This window comes from Ciona robusta, chromosome 1 (assembly GCF_009617815.1).
Source record: "Ciona robusta chromosome 1, ASM961781v2".
Lineage (NCBI taxonomy): Eukaryota > Metazoa > Chordata > Ascidiacea > Phlebobranchia > Cionidae > Ciona > Ciona robusta.
Window position 1 is genome coordinate 8,381,840 of NC_143235.1, and position 27,978 is coordinate 8,409,817.

Below are 27,978 nucleotides of genomic sequence, written 5' to 3' on the forward strand. Positions count from 1 at the left end.
CAAAGCCTTCTAGTCAAGGTCACGTCCTTGGCAAAAATTGACAGTCACGGTCACGCACAGATAAACGTATTGCGCAATTTCTGTCTTTTGCAAATACAAGCACAAGCGAGAAGTGTGCACAAAAAGTCCGAGCGCGATTGGTCCTGTGTTATGATGACCCCCGTGGACGTATAATAATACATAGGCTACGCTACAACATTAGAACAAGCTGCCTAATATCACGTTTACAACAAATTTGTGTGACGCCGCTGAAATGCGGTGGATCAGCTGATACCGGTGGTACATGACTTCGATCGAGAGTGTGCAAACAACAAGTTTGACCCAAAGAGAGAAAGTAGAGTCATCGCCGTGCAATGCTCGCCACTTCACCAACAATTTGCGCAAGTAACCACCTGTCGGTAGTCTCACGGTAAACGAGACAGGGGAAGTGAATGTATACGTGGTGCATTTAACTGATGAAGTAACAAAATCGTTTTTATCGCAGAAAGGGGCAACATATAGAAACATGTTTACCGGCGAACTCGGAAGAAGTGTCTTCGGAGCCACCGTTTTCACTTTTGTATTCGCGCTGGGAGTTCCGTGGATTGGATCAACAATATTTTACATTCTTGGCTTAAACTATGGTTGTAAGTAATTTTTCCGATATTTATGTGTTTAAACAGTTGCAGTTTTGTGTCGTTTTTAAAGCTTAATATTCCCTTTTTAAAGTGTGACAAACGTTTTTCACATTCATTTTTATTGTCTTATATAACACTTGTATGGGACGTTGGGACCCTACTATTTTTCTATCTCCTAAAATAGGCAACAGCATTAAGCTGTTTAAATAGACTAAGAATCCTTATTAAGGTACCCTAATTTCAGAAAAAAATAAACTATATGTGCAGCAGTCGTAGGATAGCTCCATCATACTGGGTAAAATGAGTTGATTGCTATAATCACCAAATACATTCTGATGTCCTTGTGTTTCAGGCTGCACATCAACCATTGCATTTTTTGCAACATGTTTTCTTGCATTGTTAATATTCGCTGTATTCCCTCGAGGAAGGTTAAATCCAAAAGACAAAGCGGTTTTGATAACAGGTTGTGACTCGGGATTTGGTCCCTTATTGGCAAAGCAACTACATGCCCTTGGAATGCATGTGTTCGCAGGTATTCTTTAAAAAACAGACTAGTTTATGTATGTGACAACACCAATTAATACTGTGGACCCATAGGCTACGCAATGCAAACTACAAAGAAGGTTACAAAATTAAACAATAAGTTAAAATTGAATTATTAGCAATTGCAAAAAATTACTTTTCATACTGCACTAATACAAAAAAAAACATTATACAGGTTGTTTGTTGAAAGACAAAGGTGGTGAAGGTGCGAAGCATTTAATGAAAATCCAGTCTTCTCGATTTCATGTCCTGCAACTTGATGTTACTAATGACAGTGAAATCAAAATGGCCGTGCAGTATATTGGAATGCATATTCCACCTAATCAAGATGGTAACAGATTTTTACACATGTTGCTGCCTTTATAATTATTACATTTGGTATTATTGTGAAACTATACACTAATGTGTGTAATTATTGTGAAGGTGTGCTATACAAAGTGTGGGTAATGAGAAACTGTACTTTATGCTACAATTTTAAAATAAAGAGGTGTTTTTATTGAACATATATTTGTACACAGGCTTATGGGGAATTGTGAACAATGCTGGAGCATCAGCGTTTGGAGAGATTGAGTGGTCATCTATAGACTTGTACAAGAAGGTGGCTGAGGTCAACTTATGGGGAGTAATTAGATGCACACAAGCATGTTTACCACTGATTAGAAGGTATGATGTCGCATTTTATGTGTGGTGCATATCTAGTTAATACGAAACCAAAATGTATATGTACTAATGTTTTCGACTATACCATATATGTTTAAAATATTGTTGGAGTACAGAGCGAAGGGTAGAGTGGTGAACATGGCAAGTGGTTTTGGCCGAATGATCGCAGGATCTCGCTCTGTTTATGGAATCACCAAGTGGGCTGTAGAAGGTTTCTCTGATTGCTTGCGTTATGAAATGAGGAGATGGGGTGTGAAGGTATCAAGAACGATAACATTTTAAATATTTATGGTGTTACTGACCAGCTTAAACCCATCTTAAGGTATCTATTATTGAACCTGGCAACTATATAGCTGGAACCAGCATCTTTACTGAAGATGGAGTGAAAAAGTTGGGAGATTCAATGTGGGAGAAGATGCCTGACAATGTGAAAGAGGATTATGGGAAAAAGTTGTTCGATTTGCGGGTTTTATTTTAGCAACTTCAAACAGTAACGCAATACTTATATATTATTAACAGGTAGCAGAAATGCAGACTTATTGCAGTAAAGGAATGGATGATCTCAGGCCAGTGTTGAATGCATATGAAGATGCTTTACTTTCTCGTATTCCATTGATAAGATATCAACCAATGGAAGCTTATTGGACAATTCGTTCCTTTGTGTTTACCCACTTTCCTTCTTTCATCGCTGACTAGTAAATTATTAATACTTTATTAAATTTGGTTTAAACAACTTTTGACCTTCCTGCTTTACAGCTTGTACATATATCGGAAAGCAAAGAAGTGATCATGAATTCAAACCTGTTGGTGTTCAATGAATATAATTGCTGCTAATGATGGAATATAATCGCTTCTACTAATTTATTATAACTTATTTATTAAAATTTATTAAAACTATTAGAAACATTGCATTTCATAAATTCCCTTCATGCAAAACGTTTATTGGATATTTGCAAGCAACGTTGAGCACCGCATTGAAACCTATATAAAAATTTTCACACAAAATTCACTAAAATAGGAAGAAAATACTTTTAAAGGTCTCACAACATGTAACAGTGATAAAAGCGCGTGCAAATAGACATTACGACAACAGTTTGCACAACAGAAAATATATGAATTCAAAACAGGGAACTGATCACATTTGGAATATCAAGTGAGAAATACTTCAGTAAAATGCAGCTTTTTTCACAGTAGCACTTTACTTTATGATCTAAACAAAGCTTTCACACAATAAAGCTTAACCCTATATATTAATATGTATTTTTTAGTTTAATTGGCCTTCTTTATAGAAATTGTATGATTGGATTAAAATCAAACTGTGAAATTTATTTTGGAACTAAACCCCGAGATGTTGGATACAACGATGGTTTGTCCGTCCCGTTTGATATTCCATTCTTCTTTGCTGTACGGGGACGAGATTTTGCCGACTTTAGTCTACAAAAATAATATAAAAAAACATATTTAGTTGATTTTAATGCGGAAGTAGAAAGGCAAACTGATTTGATGTTCAAGTTGTTTTCTAAGTTACCAGTTAAATGCGAGTTTGGAAACCTTAGCTGTATTATACAAGTTTTGTTTTAGGGAATATCAAGCAAATTTTACTCAAATTGTTACAAAATGTAATAGCCTCATCAAAAAATAGCAATTTTCCTAAAGAACAAAATTATAATTAATTGTTTTCCACCAATACAAGCACCTATGTTGCTAGAGGGTAATATGTCACAATCGGCCAAAAATTAATCTCATCCCGAAAGGAATAAAAGTTATTTCAGCGGACAATGCCAAGATTGCCAACTTTAAATATTTAAAATAAAAAATCTCATAATCACCTTGGTTTAGTTTTCTTTACAAACTTCTCATCACTCGCATCAAGTTGTAAATCACCTTCCTCCTGCAAAGCTGCATCTAATGCTGCTTGAACCTATGTAATGGTATATAAAGTTTTCATTATTATTACCAATCCTATATAAAAAAAAGTTTAAATTTTTTTAAATTAAATAGTTTTTTGGATTGGTAAACCAAAATTTCACTTTGATAGGTTGATATATTGTCTTAATACCCTTTACCTTTGGTGCAATGGTAGGCCCTTCATAATCTTGTGTTGTTCGAGTGGGCATGTCCAACTCCACCAGTAATACGTTGTCACCTTTGTATCGAGGATTGAAACCAACTGCAGCAGCCATCTTTGCATACTGAGAAGTAGGTCGACTGCTGCCACTGTGGGCACTTTTCGGACGTTGCATCATTGTATTACTGAGTATCAAAAATTTGTTGCCCAAAACATACGTTTTCAACACAGAGAAAGTAGAATAGTAACTTATTAGGTCCAGAATTTAAGTTACTGCTATGCTTCCTTTACATACAGCAGCAGTGGCAGAAATATGCCTATTTTCCAGAAAAGATAGAACATGATTTACAAGTTTTTAATTTCACGTGTGAGTTATGACCAAGACTGCAACAGAGATCGTTAGCTTGTATGCAAAAAGTTCTGTTGGTGGGAGCAACAGAAGAAACTTTGTTTAAAATAAAATTATGTGTTGAAAGCAGCACTTGAATGCAGGGCTGGTTATATGGGCAATATTTGGCGCAAAACACTTCGATTTATGAAACTCTTGAAAAAAAATTAAAAGCGAATCGGCCAGAATTTTTTTATACATGCCTGTTGTATAACACTACCTTCATATAAACACATAACAAACTTACTGAGCTGTGTTTGTTACAGATTTCAGCTCCCATTGATCATTTTCTTCATTATAAATAATTCTCTCCTCCAAGCGAGCTCTCTCATCACTTGGAATAAAGTTTTCAATGATCAACAACTTCTGCTTTAACTCTCTGTTCATCTGAAATGTTTATTAAATATACTTTGTAAGAAACAATACAGACAAAAATATTAAAAATTAAAACACATAAAAATATAACAGTACAATTTCTAACAGCGGGGAACTTTTAGCCTTTGGTGAAAACACATTTGTTTACGTTTCAAAATAAGGATAAAATGATCTTCATATAATCTATAAGAGTACTTCTTTGTCTGTTTAATGATAATAATGCATTAATAATGCGCAATAATTTTGTTAATTTTAATATCGTTTACGATAAAAAATTGTCTTGTGTGTGTATTTATAGTGGAATAACAACACAATTTTTTTATGGATAGAGATGCTCAAATGTGATCTAAAGGTACCACTGAAGTGTCACATTTAAGTATCCCTACCTACATACAAGTTTGTTTTGTGGTTTTAATATATATCATATCATTAACAAAACAAACATATGTTTCAGTAACATGCGGTGGTAATAATTAAAACCTTCATTTGAGAAATCTCCAGGTCTTCTCGTTCCCGACAATTTATTTCTTGCAGGTCACTTATTTCAGCTTTAAGTTGCTGAAGTCTGGTGTACATCTGGAAATTAGTGTACAAGTTAAAATCATTTCCAGTTATACTAAAATAATTAGTTATACATATTTTGTGTATAAAAGTAAAATTAACCTGTATAAAATTAAATAAACTATCAATATATCAATCGTTCAACCTTTTTCAGTCGTTTGGTTTTTTCATCAACTTCCTGTCTCAACGAACTGTAGCTCTCTTGCGCCTCGAGTGCTGACTCCTCCCTTGCCTCAAGTTGTTGTTTCATCGATCGTTCTTTCCTTCTCTGCTCAGCTAGAAGCAACCTCCGCTCCTCCAGCTCTCGCTCTTGCTCATTCGTATGATCCACGATGGTTCTTCCACCAACGAGGAGTTTGCTTTGCATCGCCTGAAAATAAACTTCAATGAATCTTTAAATTCTAATTTACATGAACTGATGTTCAATACATAGTTATTGTTAAGCGCAAATAAAGTATTGAAGTGCTTGTTCAACAGTAACAGTAAGGCAACTCTTTAAACATTGTATTACACTAATAGTACTATAGTAGTATATGGTAATATACGGAATTGCTATATACTTGATAGTGAAGCCATATTTAATATTTCTACAAAAAAAAAAACTTTTCATGAGAAATTTAGAATTTACAACTTAAGAGCAAGCTTAACTAACTTTTATCTTTGCAGTCAGTTCATCTTTAGCTTCCTGTTGCCTCTTCAGCTCTTCTAGTTTTGCTTGTTGTTCCTTTAACAACCTTTCTCTTTCCTCCTCAGCCATGCTCTTATCTTGCAAGATTCGGTTCTTCTCCTTCTCCAACTTGGCTTGTTGCTCCTCTGATAAACTACCTGTGCAAATCATAAATATTTTATTTAATGATATTAAACGATGGGAAAGTTTGTTTAGTAAATACAATTTTCGTGAGACATTTGGTATGAGAAAAAAGAAAATTATTTTAACTGATTCAAAAGTTAGTGTGGTCAAGAGTCAAGTAAAATAAAGAAGATAGCTGAATACAATCATTGATGTAAAGTGTCAAATATGAATCTCTAAACCAAATATTACTATTGTTAAGTATTGTTATATACAAATCTTCTTAATAAGATCAAGCATCAGTAGTTGTATATCTTACTATCATCATCATCATCCTCATCATCATCACTCCCGGACTCTTCCACCATCTCTCCGTCTGCATTTCTTCTTCTTCTCGTTTTCTTTTTTCTTCCACCTTTTGAACGACTTTCAAGATTTGCTTTTAATCTGCACAGATAAAATGGTTACTGAGCTGTGTAAAACCATTAATAAAAATATAACATAATCAATACCCACATTTTAATTGTATATATCTTGTTCTTTTTGAACAAATTACTTTGAAACCATTAGATTTCAAGCAGAAAACATATATATATAATTATTTTTTATTTTTTTTGATAAAAAAACATCCTACTTTGCTATTTCCTCCTGGAACTCCCTCAGTAAGGCATCTTTAGGATCTTCATTAATCTTTGGTTTATTTTGAATATTTTTAGCTCTGTTGGCGTATCTTAATGTGGTTAAAGTTTCATCCGAGTTATAACTTGCTGGTCCAATGTTGGCAACCTGAAAAAATACAAATAAAGAACTTGTTATCATAAAAATAAATAACTAAACTCTATCTTTGACCCAGGCCTCAAATTTATCTTCGAAGCTTATATAATGCCTAGTTAAAAAATAAGAATAGAACTTAATAAAAAGAAGAAATTCCATGTTTTGACCTCTACACACAATACATACTATATTGCCATCAATCCTGATATGCATTAATTCATTTATATTACTTCCCAATACACACCATCACAGTTTTAGCATTTCCACCAAGTGAGTCTTGCAATAACCTTGTAAGTTTGGAATCTCGATACGGAATATGCCCCTTACCATCCACCAGTGATGAAATAACGTTCCCTGCATCAACATACAGTTAATATTTGCAAGCTGTAACAATATTTTAGAAACTAGAATTTCTTGAGCTTCTTACCAAGAGCAGAAAGAGATAAATTAATTTTTGTTGCTTCTTTCAATCTTTCTCCTGTCGCACCAGATTTTGCCTAATAAAAGTAAATTTTTCGTAGACAGATTTAATACAGAAAAAGTAGTAACTTTTTTTAAAATAAATAAAATAATAGAGCTATAATATTAAGAATTAAAAAAAGACTTAAGATTATTGAAAAAAAACAGTAATAGATAACAAATTAAATTTAGTCTATGAATCGAAGTATTAAAATAGAATGTTTATTATTATTAGAGTAAACCATCTATAAACAACTTCCTGTCACTTACTTGTCTTTCACTTCCAGCAAGATCAACCAAGTTTAATTTCCCAACTCGAATGTGATTCTTTCCATCGAGACCATCCTCACTACATTCAATGGTGATCACAAATATTGCGTGGGATCGTGAGCTGTTGGAAAGTTATGAAGTGATTAGTAAATGACAAGTGAACATAACAAACAATGCTATGCAATTTAAAAACGAAATAAAAAAAAATGAAAATGATCAATATAAAATTTATAAATATTTAAAGGACATTGTAAAGTGTCACAGTTTTGAGTTTGCATATGTAAACAAACTGATATTTTTTAGACTGCTGTACATGAAAAATAAACCAATAGAATAGACCTGATCTAAAAACAGAAAAATAAAATCAGTTGGCAGAGGCTATAAGCATTTAAGGTACAGCATAGAAAAACTAAATAGGGAAACTAAAGATGGATTACTGACAACATAAGACTCTCACCTATGTTCATTCATGTTGGTTGCACCAACACTGCGGTTTTGGTTTCCAACATTCATAACATGTTCAATTTCTTTCACAGATTTTGTTACAAAAGACAAAAGATCTTTAACATATACACCTTCGACAAAAGTGCAATTTTAAATAACGTTCACATGCTTTCCTTTTGTGAAAAATCAATACAGAGGAGACTATTTACATTTGATAAAAAACAATAACAGATAACAAATTAATAGTCTATAGATTAAAATATGAAAACAGACTATTTATTATTATTAGACTATTATAGTAAACCAAATGTTAATTATTTTGTGCCTTACCTGTATCTGGTCTTTCTTTAAGTTCTAATCTTTTGCTTTGATCTTTTGACAATAAATCTCTGATATCTTCTTGGTAAATTTCTAGATAAGAAGCGCGCACCAAGTATTGCTGGTCTTTGGTTCGTGCGATATGTTTGTAAATATGTTCAAAAGATCTTGGTATTGCACCACGAAGTTCTGGGTTTGAACGAACACCTAAAATATAGAACAATCTTTACTGTTTGGTACCATGTAACTCATGTTAAAAAAACTTTTGTAACCAAAGATAAATTGTTGTTCAGTGTAAACATATTCGATGCAGCTTGCTTGGTTATGTCAATTAAGCCTATGCACCACTTTAACAATTTACTCTTAAAAAATAGGAGACATTTAGTAAGTGTTTGGGGTTTGTGTGCGCAACAAATAAAATCAACCCACTTAAACGGCACATTTACAAGTAATGTTTATTGCTTCACTATACTCTGATAAGATTTTAACCATTCATTTGAACTAAATATTTTTGTAATATAACTAAACATTTGTTAAAATTGTTGTACACGCAGATGACTGTTGCCATACTGGCTAACCTTCCATGGTAAACGTTTTTCCTGTTCCAGTTTGACCGTAAGCAAATATGGTTCCATTAAATCCATTGAGAACAGAATCAAGGAGTGGATGAAATGTTTCTTCAAATATATCGCTTTGCGTGCAGTTCCAATCATAGATAGCATCGAAAGTAAAGGATTTTGGTGGATCATTTGGACCTAGAGTAACTTTATTTAGTTGCTGATACAAAGAGTGTAATAAAACAAACTAAATTTTCATTACTAATATAAAATACATGGGACTATACAAAGAAGACAGAACACATTTTTCGCTAGGAGGCGATGACAAATTCGTTTCTCTATTCTATGGGAAGCAGTTAGTTTCATGGTTTATACACATAAGACATAAGCCCCTAACCCCTTATTTTACCCCTAACCCCTAACTCGTGCTAATCAAACAAAAAAAAACTTTTAAAAAAAGTATTTTACTGTGCGGGACTTGAACCCGGTAAAAATGAAACAAAGAGAGTAAATGACCGTGCGCAAACCGTTGCACCACAAACTCACCGATAGTAAACTGAATGAAAGATCGTATATAACCGACCTAATATGGAAAAGATGTTCTTACTGGTGTTTTATGTATTTAGAAAGGTATTATTATTATTTAATTAATTTGTTTTACACTTATTAACAGTTAGTAGTGTTGTTTTGTGCGTTTTTACGTATTTTTTTAATTTAAATAAACCGACACCTAGCGAAAAAAGTGTACCTACTTCTACTTCTTCGTTTAGTCCCATTAATATAAAATATAAACTTAAAAAACTTTACTTTTGGGGTTTTTAATTTGAACTTGACCAGACTTTACATCCATGGATACGACGCTTTCATGATTCCCTTCTACCTCTTTCTGGTTTAAAGGACGACAACGAACCACAACTTTGACGCATTCAGAACTTTTTGATTTCGACATGCTTTAGGACCTTAGGGCTCTTTCCACTTATTCCAGCATGTGTATATTCGTTCTTTATACCAAAAACGCACAACCTTTAAAATTAACTGTTCTGATGTTCGTATGAGAAATGTGAATTGATCGTTTGGACTTTACTGCACTATGACTACAAATTCCGGGATGTTATCAGAAAAATAATAAAATTGTGTTCTTTGTAAATCAAGCTGTTGCGAAGCAGTGTTTCCGCCATAAAAGGTATTTTTTGTTTACTTTTTGTAATAAATATAGAACCACACACACATATATATATATATATATATATATATATATATAGGATCTATATTTATTACAAAAAATATATATATAAGCGTTGACAGCACCACAGGTAAATCTAGAGAGTGTATTTCTTTTCCAACGCAAGAAGATTAGAATGAGTTTAATCTTTTTGTTTAACGTTTTTACCCGATAAAACTTAAGTTTTTGATTCAAAGTCAACAGAACTGAGTTGGTAAGTTATTTGTAGACTAGAAAAAGTAAGTACCACTAACAAACGTAATAGATTATACGGTCAGACTGGTGAGAAGGGTCTGGTGGCTTAAAAGTACTCCGATCTTCAATTACGGTTTGAAGACTTTGATCGAAGTGCAGCGAGAGGATGCATCTGTCGTACGGAAGTGAAAGGGATTTGATCTCCTTTGAATTGCGGTTACAAATGTATGTGTGAAGTGTAGTAATCTTAACCTTTCAGCGTCTTCAGGCAATGGGATCTGTAGACCGCGTTGCCTTGTAGATGAAGATGCTGGGGAGGAATTAAGGTTGAGAAGTGCCTCTAATGCTCTTGTAGGAGCTGTCCTGAAACAAGAAGTACCTTTGAGGCATGCAAGTCGCTGGCACATTCTGAGTTTTTCCTGCAAGGTAGTGCTGAACTTTGCTCTGACCCACACCACGCAGTAGGGCGAGCATTGGTCGTACAACTTGGCAGTATAAAGCCACATCAGGGACTTAGGATTCAGACCCCAGCGTGTGCTCACAGCTCACCGCACGGCATTAAGCTAGGGACATAGTCGCAGTCTTGATGCGGTTGATACAGTGGGGTTTCCATCTTAGTGCGGAATCCATTCCAATATAACCATGCGTGACAGAACCGCCATTATCTCCATTTCCTTTGTTCACCGCAACGCTAAGTTCAATGTAGCTATTTTAGTTCTGTGCAGTACAGCATTTAAGTATTATTAATCCAGTTTAATCGCAGTGATTTAGCGTTGTATAACATGTATTTCCTGAATACAATAATTTATTTAGGTTCCCATAATTTTCTCCGAAAACATCTTATTTTTCCAACGCCATTTACAATGTCTAAAAATCGCTATATTTAATAAAAGAATTAAACTATACTCGAATCGTTGAGTAAAAGCCGTATCGAGTATATTATTGTCGGATTTAGTTATTGTTTATGTGGTGTAACAGTTTAGCGTTTGTTTTAATGCCATTTATTTTTATGCTGTTTTTATTAAATTACATGTTTTTATTGTTGAGTTCACGGCCTACTAGAGGTATATCTATACGGCCTACTTATAGAGATAGCGTCAGGCCCCGCGATTGGCAGTTAAAGCAGCGTCCCGAACCAAACCACCGTCTTCGGACGTAACAATATACTGTATAATTGGTTTTCCGCCGGAAATCTACTCACAATGGTCCATTCAATAGACTAACAGCTGTAGTATTGCTTGGTACAAACCACAGAAATAAAAAAGAGTAGAACGCGCAACTGCCCAAAACCGTGATATATTCTTTTTTCTATTCACGTGACTGCAAACTCCGTCCCCATTTCGCTTGGTTTCCATTGTAAAAGATAGGCGCACAGTGATTTTAGGAGGTTTTAGCCGTTTATTTCAAAAACTACACTAACTATTCCAGTTTATTAGGCCAGTTTAGTTTTTGGTAGGTTGACGCTTACACTTTAGCGCTTGCTTAGGAAAATTAATTAATTTATAAATTTAATTAATAACGTTCAAACAAACAGTTTGTTAGAAATATATATATGTTTGGAAATAGTTATTTTTCCCTATAAACTTAAATTAAGTCAAAAAACGAAGAAAAACTACATTAAACGCCCTGGCTTCCATTGACTACAATAGTAAACGGGAACGAGTCGTAAAAAAAGAGAAAGTGTATCATGCTCTCTCCTTTACCGACATTAGAGATGCGCGTTCTATTCTTTTTTATTTCTGTGGTACAAACACACAGCTGGAGTATTGCTTGGTACAAAATAATAATCGGAATCGGAGCGCATTGAACATAGAGATTGTGGAACTATTTACGGAGCACCAGCTTTAGAATAGATGATGAGGCATAAACCTATTTTAAGTTCCGTGTAAAGCTTGTAAAGAAATCATACTGTATATTTTTTAATTTTAGAATTTTGAATAATAAATCGCATAATTAGCAATTAAGTAATTACTCTTCTGTTTGACCAAAAGCGCTAAATCCAAGGTGTACTAAACCCTATAATTAATTATTTCCATAATGAATATTTCTAACCAAGCATAGTTTTATAAAGAATAGTGCATGGCCTACTCAATAATGTATTGAGTAGGCTATGGAATAGTGCAACAATCGCTTAATTAGCGCGGGTAATTAACGATTAATTTTTTGTTTGTTTAATGGCGCTAAATCCAAAATGTATCTTAAACCTTAATTAATCGATTGCACTCCATAAAATATTTCTAACGGAACACAGTTATATAAACCCTAGTGTATAAAGTTGCCTATAGTTAACGAGTAGTTAATGGTAACAAAGCACGCGAGCAAAGTAAACTTCAACGCGTCATCAGGAATTCCTTAGTAAGTCGGTTATCTTAACATTTTGGCTCTGTTTACGTTACAGTAAAAATATAAATCAAAAATATGAAAAGAAATTCTCTCATATATTAATAAAATATATATAGTACAATGGGGGAAGATGGGACACTTCAGCACACATTGCCGAATATTTCCCAAAATCAAAATAGATAACGGTTTTTGGGTAATACCACGAATTAGTACTATCATTCCTTCATTAATTGACAACAATTTAAAAGAATATAATAAAACACACGAGAATTTAGCGATTCTAGCGGGTGGGGGAAGATGGGAAACTTTGTCAGACGAGACTCTCTTTTAAGTTTCTTTTTACGGACCCCCATTTAATGATAATCAGAAAAATAAGGTTACAGAATTATACTTTGAACAGGTAAAAAAATGCGAAATAGTAAGGTGCTATTTTTTAATGCTCGCTAAATCATATGTAAAGCCGATGACTTTTTTAGTTTGCGTGTGCGAACGATTAAATTAGTTTCATAGCTTTATAAAACAACCTGAAATATTTCGTACAGTTTGATTTTTCCCCTAAAACTAGTTTTAGTTTTGTAAAAAACACTGAGATATAAGCATGAAGAAAATAGGCAGGGGTCAATATGACTTTAATTTATGATAAAAACAACAAAAAAATATCGGTTTAACGTTATATATATAAGGTTTGAATGGCAAAGAAACTAGCACAGTCTGTTAAATTCGGTAGGTTAACTACAAGTTGCAGAATACTGCTAATGTAAATATATTTCATTTTAGAGTTCCATCTTCCCCCCATTGTAGTTTTGTATGTTTTCATTGCCAAACTTTGAAAGGTTTGCTTTTAATTTAGTAATTTATACCTCAGGGGGCTTTCAACTATAAGATACTGATATAATAAAAAGATAACATTTTGAAAATATATTCGAAGTTTGGTCATTTGCACTTGGTGTTAATTTATAAGAAGGGGCTTGTGTCAAAAACAGAGTAGTAATACCCAATTCGTAGCAAAAATAAAAACTTTATCAATAGTTATAATCAATTTTCTATTAATACAAGTTCATATACATTTGTAGGATACAAATTTATCCATTGATGTTCGAACATTACCCATTGTCGTTCTAACAATACCAATTGTTATGCAATAATATAATGTATAGGTAACATGCACACAAATAAAAAAGAGTAGAACGCGCAACTTTCCAAAACCGTGATATATTCTTTTTTCTATTCACGTGACCCCAACTCTGTCCCCATTTCGCTTGGTCTCCATTGTAAAAAAATAGGCGCATGGTAGTTTTAGGAGGGTTTAGCTGTTTATTTCAAAAACTGCACCAACTATTCAAGTTTATTAGGCCAGTTTAGTTATTTGGTAGGTTAACGCTTACAGTTTACGACTTTTTAGGAAATATAATTATTTAATAATTTTAATTAAAAACCTTTAAGCAAACGGTTGTTTTACCCTATAACTTTAAATCAAGTCAAAAAATGAAGAAAAACTACATAAAACGCCCTCGAATTCATTGACTACAATAATAAAAGGGAACGACCCGTGAAAGAGAGAGAATATATCGTGCTCTCTCCTTTGCCGACATTGGAGATGCGCGTTCTATTCTTTTTTTATTTCTGTGGTAACATGTTAAAAACTATAGCAGTAGGGCAAGAAAAAGAATGTTTAGACTTAATTTTCAAAGCGTACAGTATTATTTCATGTTATTTACGTATATTCCTGTTTTAAATACACTTAATCATCAAAATTAACAATGATTTTAAACTGTCCCATCTTACCCTGTGTGTTTTTGCATTTGTAAAATTTCACTTGTTGTGCGGAAAGTTAAATAACTCCTCGTGTGTTTTATTATATTTTATTAAATTGGTGTCAATTAATAAAGAAATGATAGTACTAATTCGTGGTATTAACCAAAAACCGTTATATATTTTGATTTTGGAAATATTTGGCAATATGTGCTTAAGTGTCCTATCTTCCCCCATTGTACTATAATTATATTATATTGTGAAAGATAATGCACTTTAGCCTGATCGTGTTTTAAGCAATAAATAACAGTCTATGGGAGTCTGGAGGATACTGTTACGTTGTGGGTATGAGGATTTTGAAGCCACATTTTCACGCTTGGTTTCTTTGATTGCTCACGCGTTTAAGTCTCGTCGTTTTCTGTATCGTTGGACCAGAACTCTGTGTCGTTGCAAAGAGGTATTTCAGTCAGTTTAAATTTACAAGGTTTTTCTTAGTAGTTACATTGTATCGGTGTACGTTAACTCGTTTATCGGTCATTGCTCCTTTTATATTTTAGAACATATATTTTTATACTTGCTTTTATTAAAACGATATACGATTTTAGACAGTGGTTTTAGTTTAGAGCAGACTACGACATCAGACAGGCCCGCGATTGGCCGTTAAGGCAACGTCCCGGACCAAACACCTCAAACACGGGTTTATAATTCTTTGAATGTTCTTTGTTTACTACCAAATGGGACGACGAGAAAATAGAGTGAAAAGTTGTCCTATCCCACCCTACTATAAAATTAATATTAACTTAACATTACCGAAATTGGTTTTATAAATTGTTTTTGATCAAGCTTAGTCGGCCGTGGTAGTAAATAAGTTAAACATGTTCCCTTTAATTATATTATGTGTTCACTCATTAGAGCTTTGCCTTTTTGTTTTAAATTTCTCTACTGCTAAGACCTTTTTGTTTTCAGTTAACAAATAATGAATCAATTGGTTAAGAAGTGGTTCGTTGTACTAATTGTGGCGCTTGTAATACTCTTAACTAGAGTTTTATGGAAGAACATAGTCTGGGAGAGCAAAGAACCACTCAACTCAGAAAAGAAACAACTGCAAGAAGTAACTAGACAATTTAAGGGCCAATTGCTAAAATCCCCGCCCGCAAAGAATTACACCATTCGTGAGACACTGCCAGTACTAGTGCCCATAATATGTGGGGTCTCGGCGAAAAAGAGAAAAAATGACGAATCCGGAAAGAAATATAAAGTTCCGAATATAGTGCACCTTGTACGAATTGGGGACAGGGTGCCATTCGACGCTGTCACGTATTTAACTTTACGGTCAATGGCGAGCATACAACAGCCTGAAGTGATCTACATCTACTACACAACTACTATTCCCACAAGTACATATTGTAAAACTATGAATAGAAATTTAAATCTACTCTTACGGGTCCCATTTTATCATTGACGAAAACAAATGTTACACACTTACACTAGTAGTATTTGACAGTATTCTCAAGGTTCAACAAACTGCGCTGTAAAGGCCGTTACTTTTGTCAAGTATGTCGGTGTTAAACGATAACAAATTAAACGAATAATAGTTTAAAAAAAAGTTTACTATGCTCGAATACAAATTAAACGAATAATAGCTAAAAGAACTAATAAGAATTGTATACGTTTACTGAATCATATTAAAACGGCCGAAATTATAAAGTTTGTGAATATGAATCATCAATTCCGTATCGTAGTTTAATAATATAGGATAAAATATTTTGTAGATTTTGTACACAAAAATAGCGTTTTAAAATATAAAGCTGACGCAAGAAACTGACCGTGTCCGCTAATTTCCGTAGGTTGGCTACAAGTTGCAGAATACTATGAACAATCTTTAAATTTTGTTTCTGATTATGCCCTACTTTATAGTTTGCAAGAGTATTTGATCAAACATTGTTTGTTTGTAAAGTTCGTTTTTATTTATTAACTTATATATAAGAATAAGACAAATATAATAACAAGATATATAGTAGGGTGGGGAAAGCCGAAACACTTTTAGCACATGATTTTTAAATTTCCTGATTGTATTTTAAATAGTTAACAGTGGTATGGGTTTATAATTCTTTGAAAGCGTTTTATATACTACCAATTAGGACGAAAAAGTAGAGTGAAAAGGTGTCCCATATCCCCCTATATATTCGTATGAAAAAAAATATATTCTAAATTCAGTCACAGGCATTTGGATAAATTATAAGAAATACTGCGATACGAAATTATTATCATTTTAATTTATTATAGGTCTAAGTTTTATCAATAAAATTCCAACAACACCAATTATTGTTTAAACAATACTAAGCCACAACCCTTAAGAGTTTAATGACATAGTATATATAGGCATGGCGCCATGTATATAGGTAATACGAAACTATAGACAAGAAAATATTTACAGTTTATTTTCTAAGCAAAAAACATTGTTTTTTTTGTAGTATACGTCATGAGCCGGCGTAATCTTACGGTATGTTACTATTTTCAATCGAAAAATAAAAACCAACTGAAGTCAGTATTTTATAATTTTTGACAGACTATTTGCTGTTTCACCGACAAGGCAGCACCAGATATAAGGACTTCGCAAGTAAAAATCATAAAACTTTTGTGTTTCGCTTCAGTATACAATGTGAATGATTGATAGAATGTAACTTGCCTTATCCTCGTGTCGCCGGAAAACGACAGTCGTAATAACCCGGATGTTCAATTTCATACACGTTGTACCACCTTAGGTGCTACTACGTATGTGTTTTTCTGTATGGCTGACAATTCAGAGAACCCATAGGTGAACACGAGGTAAGGGCAATTGCCGTAATGTTTCCTGCCCAAGAACACATGCGCCCACAATGGTTGCAGCGGCGAGCTTTGAAGAACTAACCTCTAAGTTAGAGGCAGGTACGCGAACCAATGTGCCACGACACCGGACTTTCACACTGTTTTTCAGCCGGACGTACACATCGAAGAGTTTGCTTTCAACAGGCCACTTCCATTCGACGGGTATGAAGGTTTCGGTGCAGCAGTTAACAGCCACTATGATCTCAGTGAAAACTACGTTCTACATATACACCCAAGGGCAACTGTCGGACACGTGCCAGAATTGAATTACATTTATACTGATACTGAAGAAGAAGTTCGTACTAGGGATAACATCTACGGAGCAGCAGCTAGAATAGCTTTCTGATATTTAAACCTGGTGAAAAAGTTTACAGCCGAGCGCCCACCATTAAGTTGAAACCGTTGCCAAAAATAGCATAAAACACATTCCCGTAATTGGTGTAGGCTTAAAACAAGCTTAAAACACATTCCCGTAAGTTCCCGTATTCCCGTAAATTAGTTTGCAGTTTTTCCCGTCGTTCCCGTATTTCCGTATTCCCGTAAATTAGGTTGCGATTCCCGTCGTTCCCGTATTTCCGTGTTCCCGTAAATTAGTATTACCCATAAACAGACGGAACAGCCGTTTTGCCTATAATGTATTAACTCCTATTTACTCGATATACTCATACAATTAGATTCGATGTTATCTATGCTATACTTCCTTATAAGCCGTTCTGCGCGTGAAATAGAGCGATTATTGTTGTTACATTTTTTTAATGACTGATAAAAGCATAACTATAAGATGCTCATTTTAAATGTTCGCCATATTAAAACTCCATAACATCAATTGATAAACATGTGTCCTACCAATGCATATAAACTTGTAATAAAAGAAAATTAATATTATAGTAGAGTGGGGGAAGATGGAACACTTAAGCACATTTTGCCAAATACTGTATTACAAAAATCAAAGGATATGAAGATTTTTATGTGATACCACGAATCAGTACTATTAATCCTTTATTAATTGACAACAATTCTAAAAGAATACAGTAGGGTGGAGGAAGATGGGATACCCTTAGCACATAATATCTAAATGTCTTGATCGTGTTTTAAACAATTAACAACGGTCTAGGGGAGTCCTAAGGATACGCTTTTATAATTCTTTGCATTTTATTTGTTTACTACCAAATTGGGCGAGACAATAGATTGAAAAGGTGTTTCATCTTCCCCCAACCTACTATATATTATAACACACGAGGAGCCGTTTATGGTGGTTCGCACATAAGGTGTAATTTTACAAATCCGAAAACACACAGGATCATACGGGGCAGACCGAGCATATCAATTAAAAGCCCTAATCTTAATCTTAGAGGCTTCAAGAACAAAAAACTTTTTGTAATAATTGAAACAAATAAATTAAATTCTCGATGTTTCCCAGGACTTACGTACGCATAGGATAAAGTAAATGATGCGGCAGTCGAAGACTCTATTTAAATTCAAAAGATCAAATTTGAATGTACGTATTTACTGTTGATTATAGTATTTTTGATAACGTGTATAATTTTTGCGTTCGTGCAAATAAAATATATGAACAAGGGATTAAAGATATGACCATACTTTTTTGTATTCTAAACCCAAGCCCGCATTTTTTTGAAGAAATTAATATTTCGTTTTTTAGCTATTACGTAGCGCTATAACATATTCAAAGCTGGTTCGTGAGAAAGTTCTAAAAATATGTTTTTAAGACGAATATTAATGTTCATAATTTAAAAAAAAATTCAAATAATTTTTTTTTAATAGAAATGACATCTTAGTAACCTACATAGATGTGTGCGCAAGTTATATTTTCGCAAAAAAACGAAAATTTGATATTTATATGATTTGAGTTATGACCATACTTGTTTGTATTCTGAACCCAAGCCCGCATTTTTTTGAAGAAATTAAAGTTTCATTTTTTAGGTATTACGTAGCGCTATAACATATATTCAAAGCTGGTTCGTGCGAAAATTCTATAAATATGTTTTTATGACGAATATTAATATTCATAATTAAAAAAAAATTTAAATTAATTATTTTTTTAATGGGAATGGTATGTTAGTGACCAACATAGATGTATGCGTAAGTTATATCATAGTATACTCATATGAGTATACTATGGTTATATTTTCGCAAAAAAAAAATTGAAAAATTGATATTTATATGATTCAAGTTATGATCATACTTTTAATATTTTACACCCAAGCCCCCCCCCCTTTTTTTGAAGAAAAAATGTTTCATTTTGTAGCTACTACGTAGCGCTATAACATATTTAAAGCTGGTTCGTGCGAAAATTCTATAAATATGTTTTTATGGCGAATATTAATATTCATAATCAGTATTTTTTCGAATTTTAAATTTTTATTTTAGAATCGGTACCGCTGGGGTCTAGTTAGTACAATTTTAAAAATTTTAGTTTAGTGTCACCAGAGCCATAGAAATACCGAGTAGTCCAACCCATTGTTACGTAAAACACAAATTGAACGGCAATTTGGGTCCAAAATAACACAGTAGGTATAGGGAAAATGTATGTTTTTCGGTAAATTACAGAAAAACTTGGGCCTAAAAACAAATTTAAAGGTTGAAAAATGTAAAAAACATGTGTTATTTGTTTTCTGTGTTAAAAAAAGTCAAAAATTAGAATTAGAAGCGGTTGATTTGCGACATTTTAGTCATTTAATGCGGCTAAATTTATACATTTTTTCTAAAAAATGTTTGGTAAGGTAAATAGAAGCTGTTTTACACCTTCCCACAATAGGAAAACACAAACAAAACTTAACAAGTTCGTTTAAACCCATTGTCAAAATCACCACTTTTGCTCTATTTTGGACACACATAGACGGCAGTTGGACTACTCGGTGTTTATACGACTCTGAGTGTCACCATAGACAACTTATAATTATAAGTTGTCTATGGTGTCACCACAGAAATAAAAAAGAGTAGAACGCGCAACTGTCCAAAACCGTGATATATTCTTTTTTCTATTCACGTGACCGCCAACTCCGTCCCCATTTCGCTTAGTCTCCATTGTAAAAGATAGGCGCATAGTAGTTTTAGGAGGTTTCAGCTGTTTATTTCAAAAACTACACCAACTACTCAAGTTTATTAGGCCAGTTTAGTTATTTGGTAGGTTAACGCTTGTCCGGCGCCGTGGCGTAGTGGTTAGCGTGCCTGCCTGTAACCATTAGGTAATGGGTTCAAGGCTCGTCGCTGCTACCATTGTGGGCGTATGTGTCCTTGGGCAGGACACTTAAGGACAATTGCTTCAACCCAGTGGTCACTAATGGGTTGTCCAAATTATCAGCCATACATAAAAAAATGAAAAAAACAAAAAAAATAATCACCCTCAAAGTAACATACATGGCAACTCGTAAGCTGGCACGAGGTGTTAAACCCGTGTGATAACGACTGTCGTTTTCCGGCCATGCGAGGATAAAGTAAGTTACATTCTTACATTCATTCATTCAACGCTTACAGTTTAGCGCTTGTTTAGGAAATTTATTTTTTTAATAAATTTGATTAAAAACTTCAAACAAACGGTTTATTAGAAATATATATATACCAGAGTCCGGACTCTGATATATACTAGAAAATAGTTGTTTTACCTTATAACTTTAAATTAAGTAAAAAAACTAATAAAAACTACATAAAACGACCTGGATTCCATTGACTACAATGGTAAACGGGAACTACCCGCGAAAGAGAGAGAGTGTATCAGGCTCTCTCCTTTACCGACATTGGAGATGCGCGTTCTATTCATTTTTATTTCTGTGAGTGGCACCAATAAAAGGTATCGAAAATGGCCGCTATAAGATCAGTATTCTAGAATCACCTTGGTGCAGAATAGGCTGGTGGAAAGTGTTAGTGGTTGCTGGTTAGGTGTTGATGGTTACATTGGTTAGGGAGTTAGTGGTTATAGGGGTTAGTAGTAAGTGGTTAACAAATAAGGTGGGGGGGGAAGACTCTTCACTAGCACCGTATTTTAGTGTAGAGTCTGTATACCAGACAGAAAGTAAAAGCAGCGTTTGTTATTAAGTTTCAACATGGACGACTGTGGCGCTGTGATTATGCAATATATAAGAATAAACCCGGCTGCTAGTAAAGAATCCCCCACCTTATTTGCTAACTATTAACCCCTATAACCACAAAAGTCAAATTTCTATGGACTTTGATAACCACTAAAAATAACCCCCTAACCCGGAACCACCAGGCCGGAACGACCAACCTTAAACTCTTTCCACCCACCAGCCTATTCTGCTATGTACCCAAGGATTCTTCACTAGTGCCTAAACCTGTTTGATTATCTTTCCATTTTAAGTGCGACATGTAAAAGATATAAATACTAACTATTACATTGTTACTCATTGTTAGCACGGTGTTGTTTTGTTTTTTTTAAACTTGTTCTGCATATCCTACAGATATCTAAAAATGTCAACAAAGAAAGGAAAAGCAAAGGTGTCTCAAGCAGATTTGCGGAAAATGATGCAACAAATGAAAGCAAAGAAAGGAGGGCCAACCGAACAATCAAACCAGAGTGCATTAAAACTTAAGCAAAATAATGGTAGTGCCATGAAACGAACTTTTGAAACGGGAAATGTCAAACTAGGGTCTGCAAACAAAAGAGCTAAGGCTTCATCAAATATAAACAAATCGTCCAAAACTATTTCAAATAATAATAACGGTAATCTGAAGCAGTTTACAACAATGAAGCGAAGTCACAGGGATAGTTCATCCCCGCTACCTAGTACCAGTGACCGTATAACTACAATACAACAATCACCTGCGAAAATGCAAAAACTCACAGAAGTTAATCATCAACCGCCTACATCACTTGTTACAGGATTTTACAGTGACTCGGACTCTTCAGATGAGGAAATGGTGGTAAGTAGCACAAACACACAAAGTCCTAATAACAACGAGGCAACAGCATCTATATCTGGTTCCAAAGAAAACACTGTAAATAACAAAACTAGTTCTCAATCTTCAACATCTGCATTACCGGAAGGTTTTTTTGATAACTTAGAGGTAGACGCAAAGATGCGCGGCGTGGAAACTCCAGCTGATAAAATGGACAGGGAGTGGGAGTCCTTCAAGAAACAACTTCATTACGCAGAAGATCAGTCAGAGCAACTGATTGACGAAGAGCAAGAAACTGGACATCTTGATCGGGAGATTGAACAAATAGATCAACAAATTCAACTATACAATCTAGTTGACAGGTTGAATGACCAACGGGACACAAAGGTTAAAACAGTTAATAAAATAAAAAGTGAAATGAAAGAAGAGTCGCTAAGCAGCGATGATGAAGACGATGTTTTATTGAACTGGAGAGAGAAAGATGCTTTTTTATGAATTCATAATTATACAGTACATATTCTTTTTACAAATTGTTAAGTGTAGGCAGTTCTGTTTGGGCTAAATTATTCTTAACATTACCACCATCTAATCATGATGCCCTAAGGTGGGCTTCTGCTTTAAATTTTTTGGTTGTATAACCTATTGTAGGGATGAAAAGTTTCAGTTCTGCAGTTTTTCCTGTACAAATAAAAAAGTTTAAATATTTTCAGATAAAATATTAACCATTTTTTATTGTTAAATATGGAAAAATGTACTCTGGCATTGTTGCGAAGATCTATAAAGTTGGGCATATTGAGCAACAACCTAAGAAGCACATCAAGCTACAAATCTACACCTTGCATGCAAGTTCGATCAAACGTTAATAGAAGTTCACATTTTCAATTATTTTCAAGTTCTTCTAAATTCAATTACATTGAACACAAGAAAAGTCTAAGATCTTTTTCTACCTCTATTCCACCACCCGTAAATCAGTGGAATGATTCTGAACCATCAAATGAAAATACAATTGGTAAAATAAATTCGAAACGGTATAATCTTGCTTTTACATGCACAGTGTGCCAGACAAGAACTGGAAAGCAAATATCAAAGCGAGCATACCATCACGGAGTTGTAATTGTTCGATGCCCAGGTTGTAGTAACAATCACATAATCGCCGACAACCTTAATTGGTTTAGCGACTTAAATGGAAAGAAGAACATTGAAGAGATTATGGCGGAAAAGGGAGAGCAAGTTGTGAAATATTCCACAGAAGATGAAGACATTATGTTGGAGCCTACTAATAAAACCTGAAGTTCCATTTAAACTGAATAAAAATGATACAAATATATGTACCACTATCGCCTGACTTATTTTTAATGTAAAATAGAAATCAGTCAGCACACATCACATAGAGTTATAATCTTTATTGCTTACTTTACCAAAAAAACTCCTGGGACAAAATAAGTTACGGCAAAAAACAACAATAACAGCTGAGTAATTTGTTTAGACATGGGCATCAGTGGTATTTAACTGCAACGTACACAATAAAATAATCTCATACGGCATTTTTAAAAAGTGAAACAAAATTGCAGAAGATGATGGCAATATGGAATTACTTTGGCCAGTGATTTTACTACCATTTCTATTTACACACAAGAGACGGCAAATCATGTAGAATTTTGTTTATGAGTAATAATATCCGACACCAAGCGCTACTGCCTCTTCAGACACTGGTCGAAAAGCTGCTGCATACATATCCGTTGGTACATTCACTGAAAAAAAAACAACATATATTATATGCAAGAAATTTAAATATTTGCATACTTTATGATAATCAAAATAGTTTTCTACTTTGTAAAAGAAAAGCCATTTTTTAAATTACTATTTAAAAAACAGTACGCTGCACATATTTTAAAAAACAGTACACTGCACATATTTTACTAAGTGTCAAGTGATGTACATTAACACAACACAAGTGTGTCTTATCTATGCCATTTTATATACTTACGAATTTCTCCACGTGTTAGATTAAACCTAATATTTTTGCATGCTTTTTGGCAAACTTTGGTTGGCTGCAGTAAAAATTCCATGACTCCATAAATTTGTGCCACCCAATACCCTTGCTCTCCCATGCGATCACGTACCTTTAAACAAAGCATAGCAACATATAAGTATATGACATTTGGCTACAGGTGTAAAAGTTATTAATTTTATCTCACCATAAGTGCTTTAGCTTTGTTTTCATTTTTGCGACCAATGTAAAGATAGCTTTTGTACTGGACGGGCTCACACATAGGGGGAAGGAAGTAAGGCTTAAAGTAATAATGGTGCATCTCTTTGAATGTATCCATATGGCATGTCATCCTATTAAAACAAAATAAAATTGTATGCTGTGAACAATACGGCGAATCTGTTTCAGTATTGAAATGTGTTCACTAAATGAAGATGTTAACCACTAAGTTAATTTCCTTGCATCAAGCTATGTTATGCAGTTTTCAAAAAGAATAATTGCAATAAATAGGCCTAAGCATTGTCTTTTGTCCCATTGATGTATATCACTTAAAAATAGCATCACATAAAAGTTATCCCTAATATCATTTGTTATTAGCAGGAAAGTCATACCATGAAGCAGTGAAATTGCTTTTCTTTTCTTCTTTATTGTCTTTGTCAATCCATTCGATAAGCATGGGAACTGTAAGATTTTTAAATTCTAATCCCTGACTTACACGTGGATAGCATGTTTTTTCCTTGTCCATTAGGTTCTTGCTCTTTAAATGCAACTGAAAAATTGAGTTGTACATTTACATTCAACTTAATTACTAAAACATTGAAATGAAGTCAACTTACATCAATAAATTGATTAAAAGTGAGATTTTGTGTTATGGACCTCCAATCATTCATAGCATCTCCAACAATTACAGGCTCGTATCCATATATCTTATCAGCAATTTCTTCCGAGGTTACTTTAAATGTTGCATTGAGACTTGTTATATTGACGCAAGCCTATTAAAAGAACATAAAGAAAAATGTTATAGTCGTTTTTCAATGAGGACTTTTTGGCTAATGAAAAGTTAATAACAATATATAGTCTAACTCCAACAGATGGAATGTTTCATTTTCCTATATTGTAAAATTGCTACTTTTTTCATTATGTACCAGCATTGTTTTTTTTTTACAACTCACAATGTGTGGTGGTGGTTTTATAAAAAAAATTAAATATAAACCTCACAATCTTCTTCTTTTAGTCCCAAATCAGGTGGTACGTAGTAGGGATTGGCAATTGCACATTCAGTGTTAAAAGGCCATGTCCAATCATAATAGGGCAAAATCTGAAAACAAATAAAGTTTTAATGCAACATGGTAAAGACAAGTTGTGTTAATTTGGTAAACAACACGTACCATGACCATGAACTTTTTCGAAACAACTCTGAGTGCATAGTAAGATGGTTCCCAGTAGAACATTCCAACAAACACGCAGCAAAATCCAATAAAGCATAAGGTACGCTTGGCGCGAGTTTTCCAACAACCCCTGCGAGCAGCATGAAGTACAGGTAGAGCTGTTTCCCTTATTTTATCAGGTTCATATCCAGCTTCTTTACATGCTTTGTACAATTTTCTAATTTCTTTATCCAAAACCTTCAGTTTTTCTTCCAACGGAGCAGATTTTGCACCAGTAATTGCATCCATACTCATGCTTACTGTTGCTATCGGATAAACTAAAATGATAAAAATAGGTCAACATGGCAACACCACAATAGGATTCATTGGTAATTATGTACTATCTACTTAAACACCTTCGTAACAAGACCTGACGTTTTAGCTTATATTGCAAAAACAAAAAATATTTATTAAGATATAAAATCAGACTCTTTTTTCACAGACGGTTGCCATTAGACAAACAATAAGTTAGTAAAAGTTATTGTGAAATATTTAATCCACCACTTCAAAGTCTAAACTGATCACCTGAACAAATATTCAGGTAGAAAGAAAACTACATCACATAGACTCAAAGCCTAGGTAATATAACAAGCAGATACAACGCAGACTCTTGTTTGTTAACAAACAGTTGAACGGCATATCTTAACCCACGCTACGTACAAGCTAGTTTCAATCTCGCCGCATTTAACAGTCTATAGTCACGAGTTGCTTTTCTGCGAGTCACGTAGACACTCACAATCTAACTGCGCAGCACACACCATACGCGCGGGGAAGACAGGAAATTGTGGAAAACGAGCTCTTCTATGAAGTAGGGCCAGGCCCGTATATACATTACAGCTGCAAAAGTAATAAAGGAAATGATACCAAGTAGCTCAATCCACAGAGAAGCTGTAAATTGCCGGATTTCGGTGCACAGTCTTATCGCTCAATCTGTTTTACAATTTACCTTTTATTGTAATGCTGTTGGAGACCTGTGAACATAGTTCAATGTTTAGTACCTGTTTAAAGCACAACCAATTTAGATTGATAACCGCCAACAGGCGAGAGTAAAATAATTGGTTTTATAGACAACGAATATAGTTCGCATTCATCTTATTGTTAATTTTTGATCAACTGAGGCCAGTATTCTAGTTTTAATAATTTAAAATAAGTTTGTTGGTAGTACTTGCTTATTCTAGGCTACAAATAACATACTTAACTCAGTTCTGACTTTAAAGAGTCCGGCCCACGGTTCTCATGGTTGCGCAGTTTTTTGCATAAGAATAAAGTTTTATGTCTACTGATGCTAAATTAACAGCTAGTTTGTGAAAATTCGCTTTAATTTAAAACTTATGAACGTTTAAAAAATCAAATTTCAAAGTTGTAATAAACGTCACTCGCGGGCACTGTGACGTCACAATGCAATATTTCGTTTATGGGGAAACCCGGCCTATCAGCGGTTTATCGTTTTTTTGGTGCAGTTTTGATAGATAAGCAAATCAAAACGTTTTTTAAGGTATTAACAGTACTTTAAATGGCTTCAGCAACTTATTGGAAGTTATTTCCTGGGGATCAGTGTATAACCACACAAAATAGTATACCAAGCTTAGTGGAGAATTAGTTTTTGTGACTTTCTAGGGTTCAGATTTTAAACTCTTTTTGTTTTTTCCCTATATGGCATAGACTATATTTATATCTGTATTTAAAGTTACCATATAGGAGTTTACCATAAGCCAATCATGCCTGATTGGTGCTGTGTTTAAAATAGCAAGACAAGAATGGCTGTAAAGCGATAAGTGTGTGTGTGTTTTCATTTTCAAAAGGAAGAGCGGAGCTTGGAAAAAAGCAAGCAACATTACATTGGTATGCTGGTCATCTCATATTTGTAGTGCACATTTTACTTCAGATGGTTTTACTATGATATGTTCCCATTAGGATATGCAAGGAAACTTGTTCAGATTAAGTAAGCAGCATGTATTTGGAGACCGCAGAAGAACAGATCCACCATTTGGTACAAGCATTCTTTATTCAAAACAATTAAAATAATCCAATACTTAAATATGTATTTCTAGTAATGTTAAATGTACTTAATTCAAAACAACATAACTCTTGCATGAATCACATTTTGTATGAAACAAGACCATTCAAAACTGAATGATGAAATATTCTTGTAAATGTTGTTGAACTGTCACTATAATGTTGTTCGCTTATACTTTTGATCAGTACTGATGGAACCTATCTGTTTTCCTTTTCCAGTCATTCCCGTGCCAATCGAACAAAGTTCTGATCAGCTGTGTAGCGATACTGTCTAAACAAAATAAACGCCATAAACATGTGATTGACCAACTTTTTGGTATGAAGGCCAACAATAAATACTATACTAGAGTAAATTGATTTCACTAAATTTGTATTCCATGCTCGGGTCTCAGTCAAGAATATTATATTTGCAACACATATATATGTAATGTGTTTACACAAATTTCAGCAAATTCAGGAAAAAAGA

The 27,978-nt window shown here is 34.0% G+C and overlaps 6 protein-coding genes across 8 annotated transcripts; 3 read left to right on the plus strand and 3 right to left on the minus strand.

Moving 5' to 3' along the window:
- Window positions 1-18: 18 nt before the first annotated feature.
- LOC149742689 (D-beta-hydroxybutyrate dehydrogenase, mitochondrial-like) lies at window positions 19-2,684 on the plus strand. Of its 3 annotated transcripts, none has more exons than XM_089894134.1 (9): window positions 19-427; window positions 485-626; window positions 970-1,149; window positions 1,336-1,491; window positions 1,679-1,823; window positions 1,937-2,078; window positions 2,143-2,286; window positions 2,340-2,515; window positions 2,577-2,684. In XM_089894134.1, the coding sequence occupies exons 2-9, from the start codon at window positions 506-508 to the stop codon at window positions 2,605-2,607; spliced, it is 1,095 nt and encodes a 364-aa protein (XP_089750260.1). In that variant the 5' UTR covers window positions 19-427; window positions 485-505; the 3' UTR covers window positions 2,608-2,684. The 3 variants fall into 3 exon arrangements, with proteins under 3 accessions (XP_089750260.1, XP_089750259.1, XP_089750258.1); XM_089894133.1 differs by having other exon boundaries at window positions 19-409; XM_089894132.1 differs by having other exon boundaries at window positions 21-626.
- Window positions 2,685-2,740: 56 nt separating this feature from the next.
- Window positions 2,741-9,971, minus strand: LOC149742690 (kinesin-like protein KIF3B). Its single transcript, XM_089894119.1, has 16 exons — window positions 9,632-9,971; window positions 8,846-9,022; window positions 8,280-8,474; window positions 7,963-8,080; window positions 7,506-7,626; window positions 7,204-7,273; window positions 7,021-7,130; window positions 6,637-6,788; window positions 6,322-6,449; window positions 5,865-6,037; window positions 5,358-5,582; window positions 5,132-5,227; window positions 4,524-4,663; window positions 3,887-4,073; window positions 3,650-3,741; window positions 2,741-3,254 (listed from the first exon to the last, which is right to left on the minus strand). The coding sequence occupies exons 1-16, from the start codon at window positions 9,771-9,773 to the stop codon at window positions 3,146-3,148; spliced, it is 2,235 nt and encodes a 744-aa protein (XP_089750245.1). The 5' UTR covers window positions 9,774-9,971; the 3' UTR covers window positions 2,741-3,145.
- Window positions 9,972-10,092: 121 nt separating this feature from the next.
- LOC149742691 (uncharacterized) lies at window positions 10,093-11,004 on the minus strand. Its single transcript, XM_089886615.1, has 2 exons — window positions 10,494-11,004; window positions 10,093-10,413 (listed from the first exon to the last, which is right to left on the minus strand). Exons 1-2 carry the CDS (start codon window positions 10,745-10,747, stop codon window positions 10,296-10,298), a joined length of 372 nt encoding a protein of 123 aa, XP_089742741.1. The 5' UTR covers window positions 10,748-11,004; the 3' UTR covers window positions 10,093-10,295.
- Window positions 11,005-20,876: 9,872 nt separating this feature from the next.
- On the plus strand, window positions 20,877-22,795 carry LOC149742692 (uncharacterized). Its single transcript, XM_089876401.1, has 2 exons — window positions 20,877-21,012; window positions 21,641-22,795. Exons 1-2 carry the CDS (start codon window positions 20,966-20,968, stop codon window positions 22,572-22,574), a joined length of 981 nt encoding a protein of 326 aa, XP_089732527.1. The 5' UTR covers window positions 20,877-20,965; the 3' UTR covers window positions 22,575-22,795.
- Window positions 22,796-22,820: 25 nt separating this feature from the next.
- Window positions 22,821-23,410, plus strand: LOC149742693 (uncharacterized). Its single transcript, XM_089876634.1, has one exon. It carries the CDS (start codon window positions 22,821-22,823, stop codon window positions 23,367-23,369), a length of 549 nt encoding a protein of 182 aa, XP_089732760.1. The 3' UTR covers window positions 23,370-23,410.
- A 57-nt stretch (window positions 23,411-23,467) lies between these two features.
- LOC149742694 (uncharacterized) lies at window positions 23,468-25,796 on the minus strand. The gene is made up of 7 exons (XM_089876377.1): window positions 25,458-25,796; window positions 25,283-25,387; window positions 24,906-25,061; window positions 24,681-24,838; window positions 24,278-24,422; window positions 24,067-24,202; window positions 23,468-23,830 (listed from the first exon to the last, which is right to left on the minus strand). The coding sequence occupies exons 1-7, from the start codon at window positions 25,749-25,751 to the stop codon at window positions 23,742-23,744; spliced, it is 1,083 nt and encodes a 360-aa protein (XP_089732503.1). The 5' UTR covers window positions 25,752-25,796; the 3' UTR covers window positions 23,468-23,741.
- Between the last annotated feature and the right edge of the window lie 2,182 nt (window positions 25,797-27,978).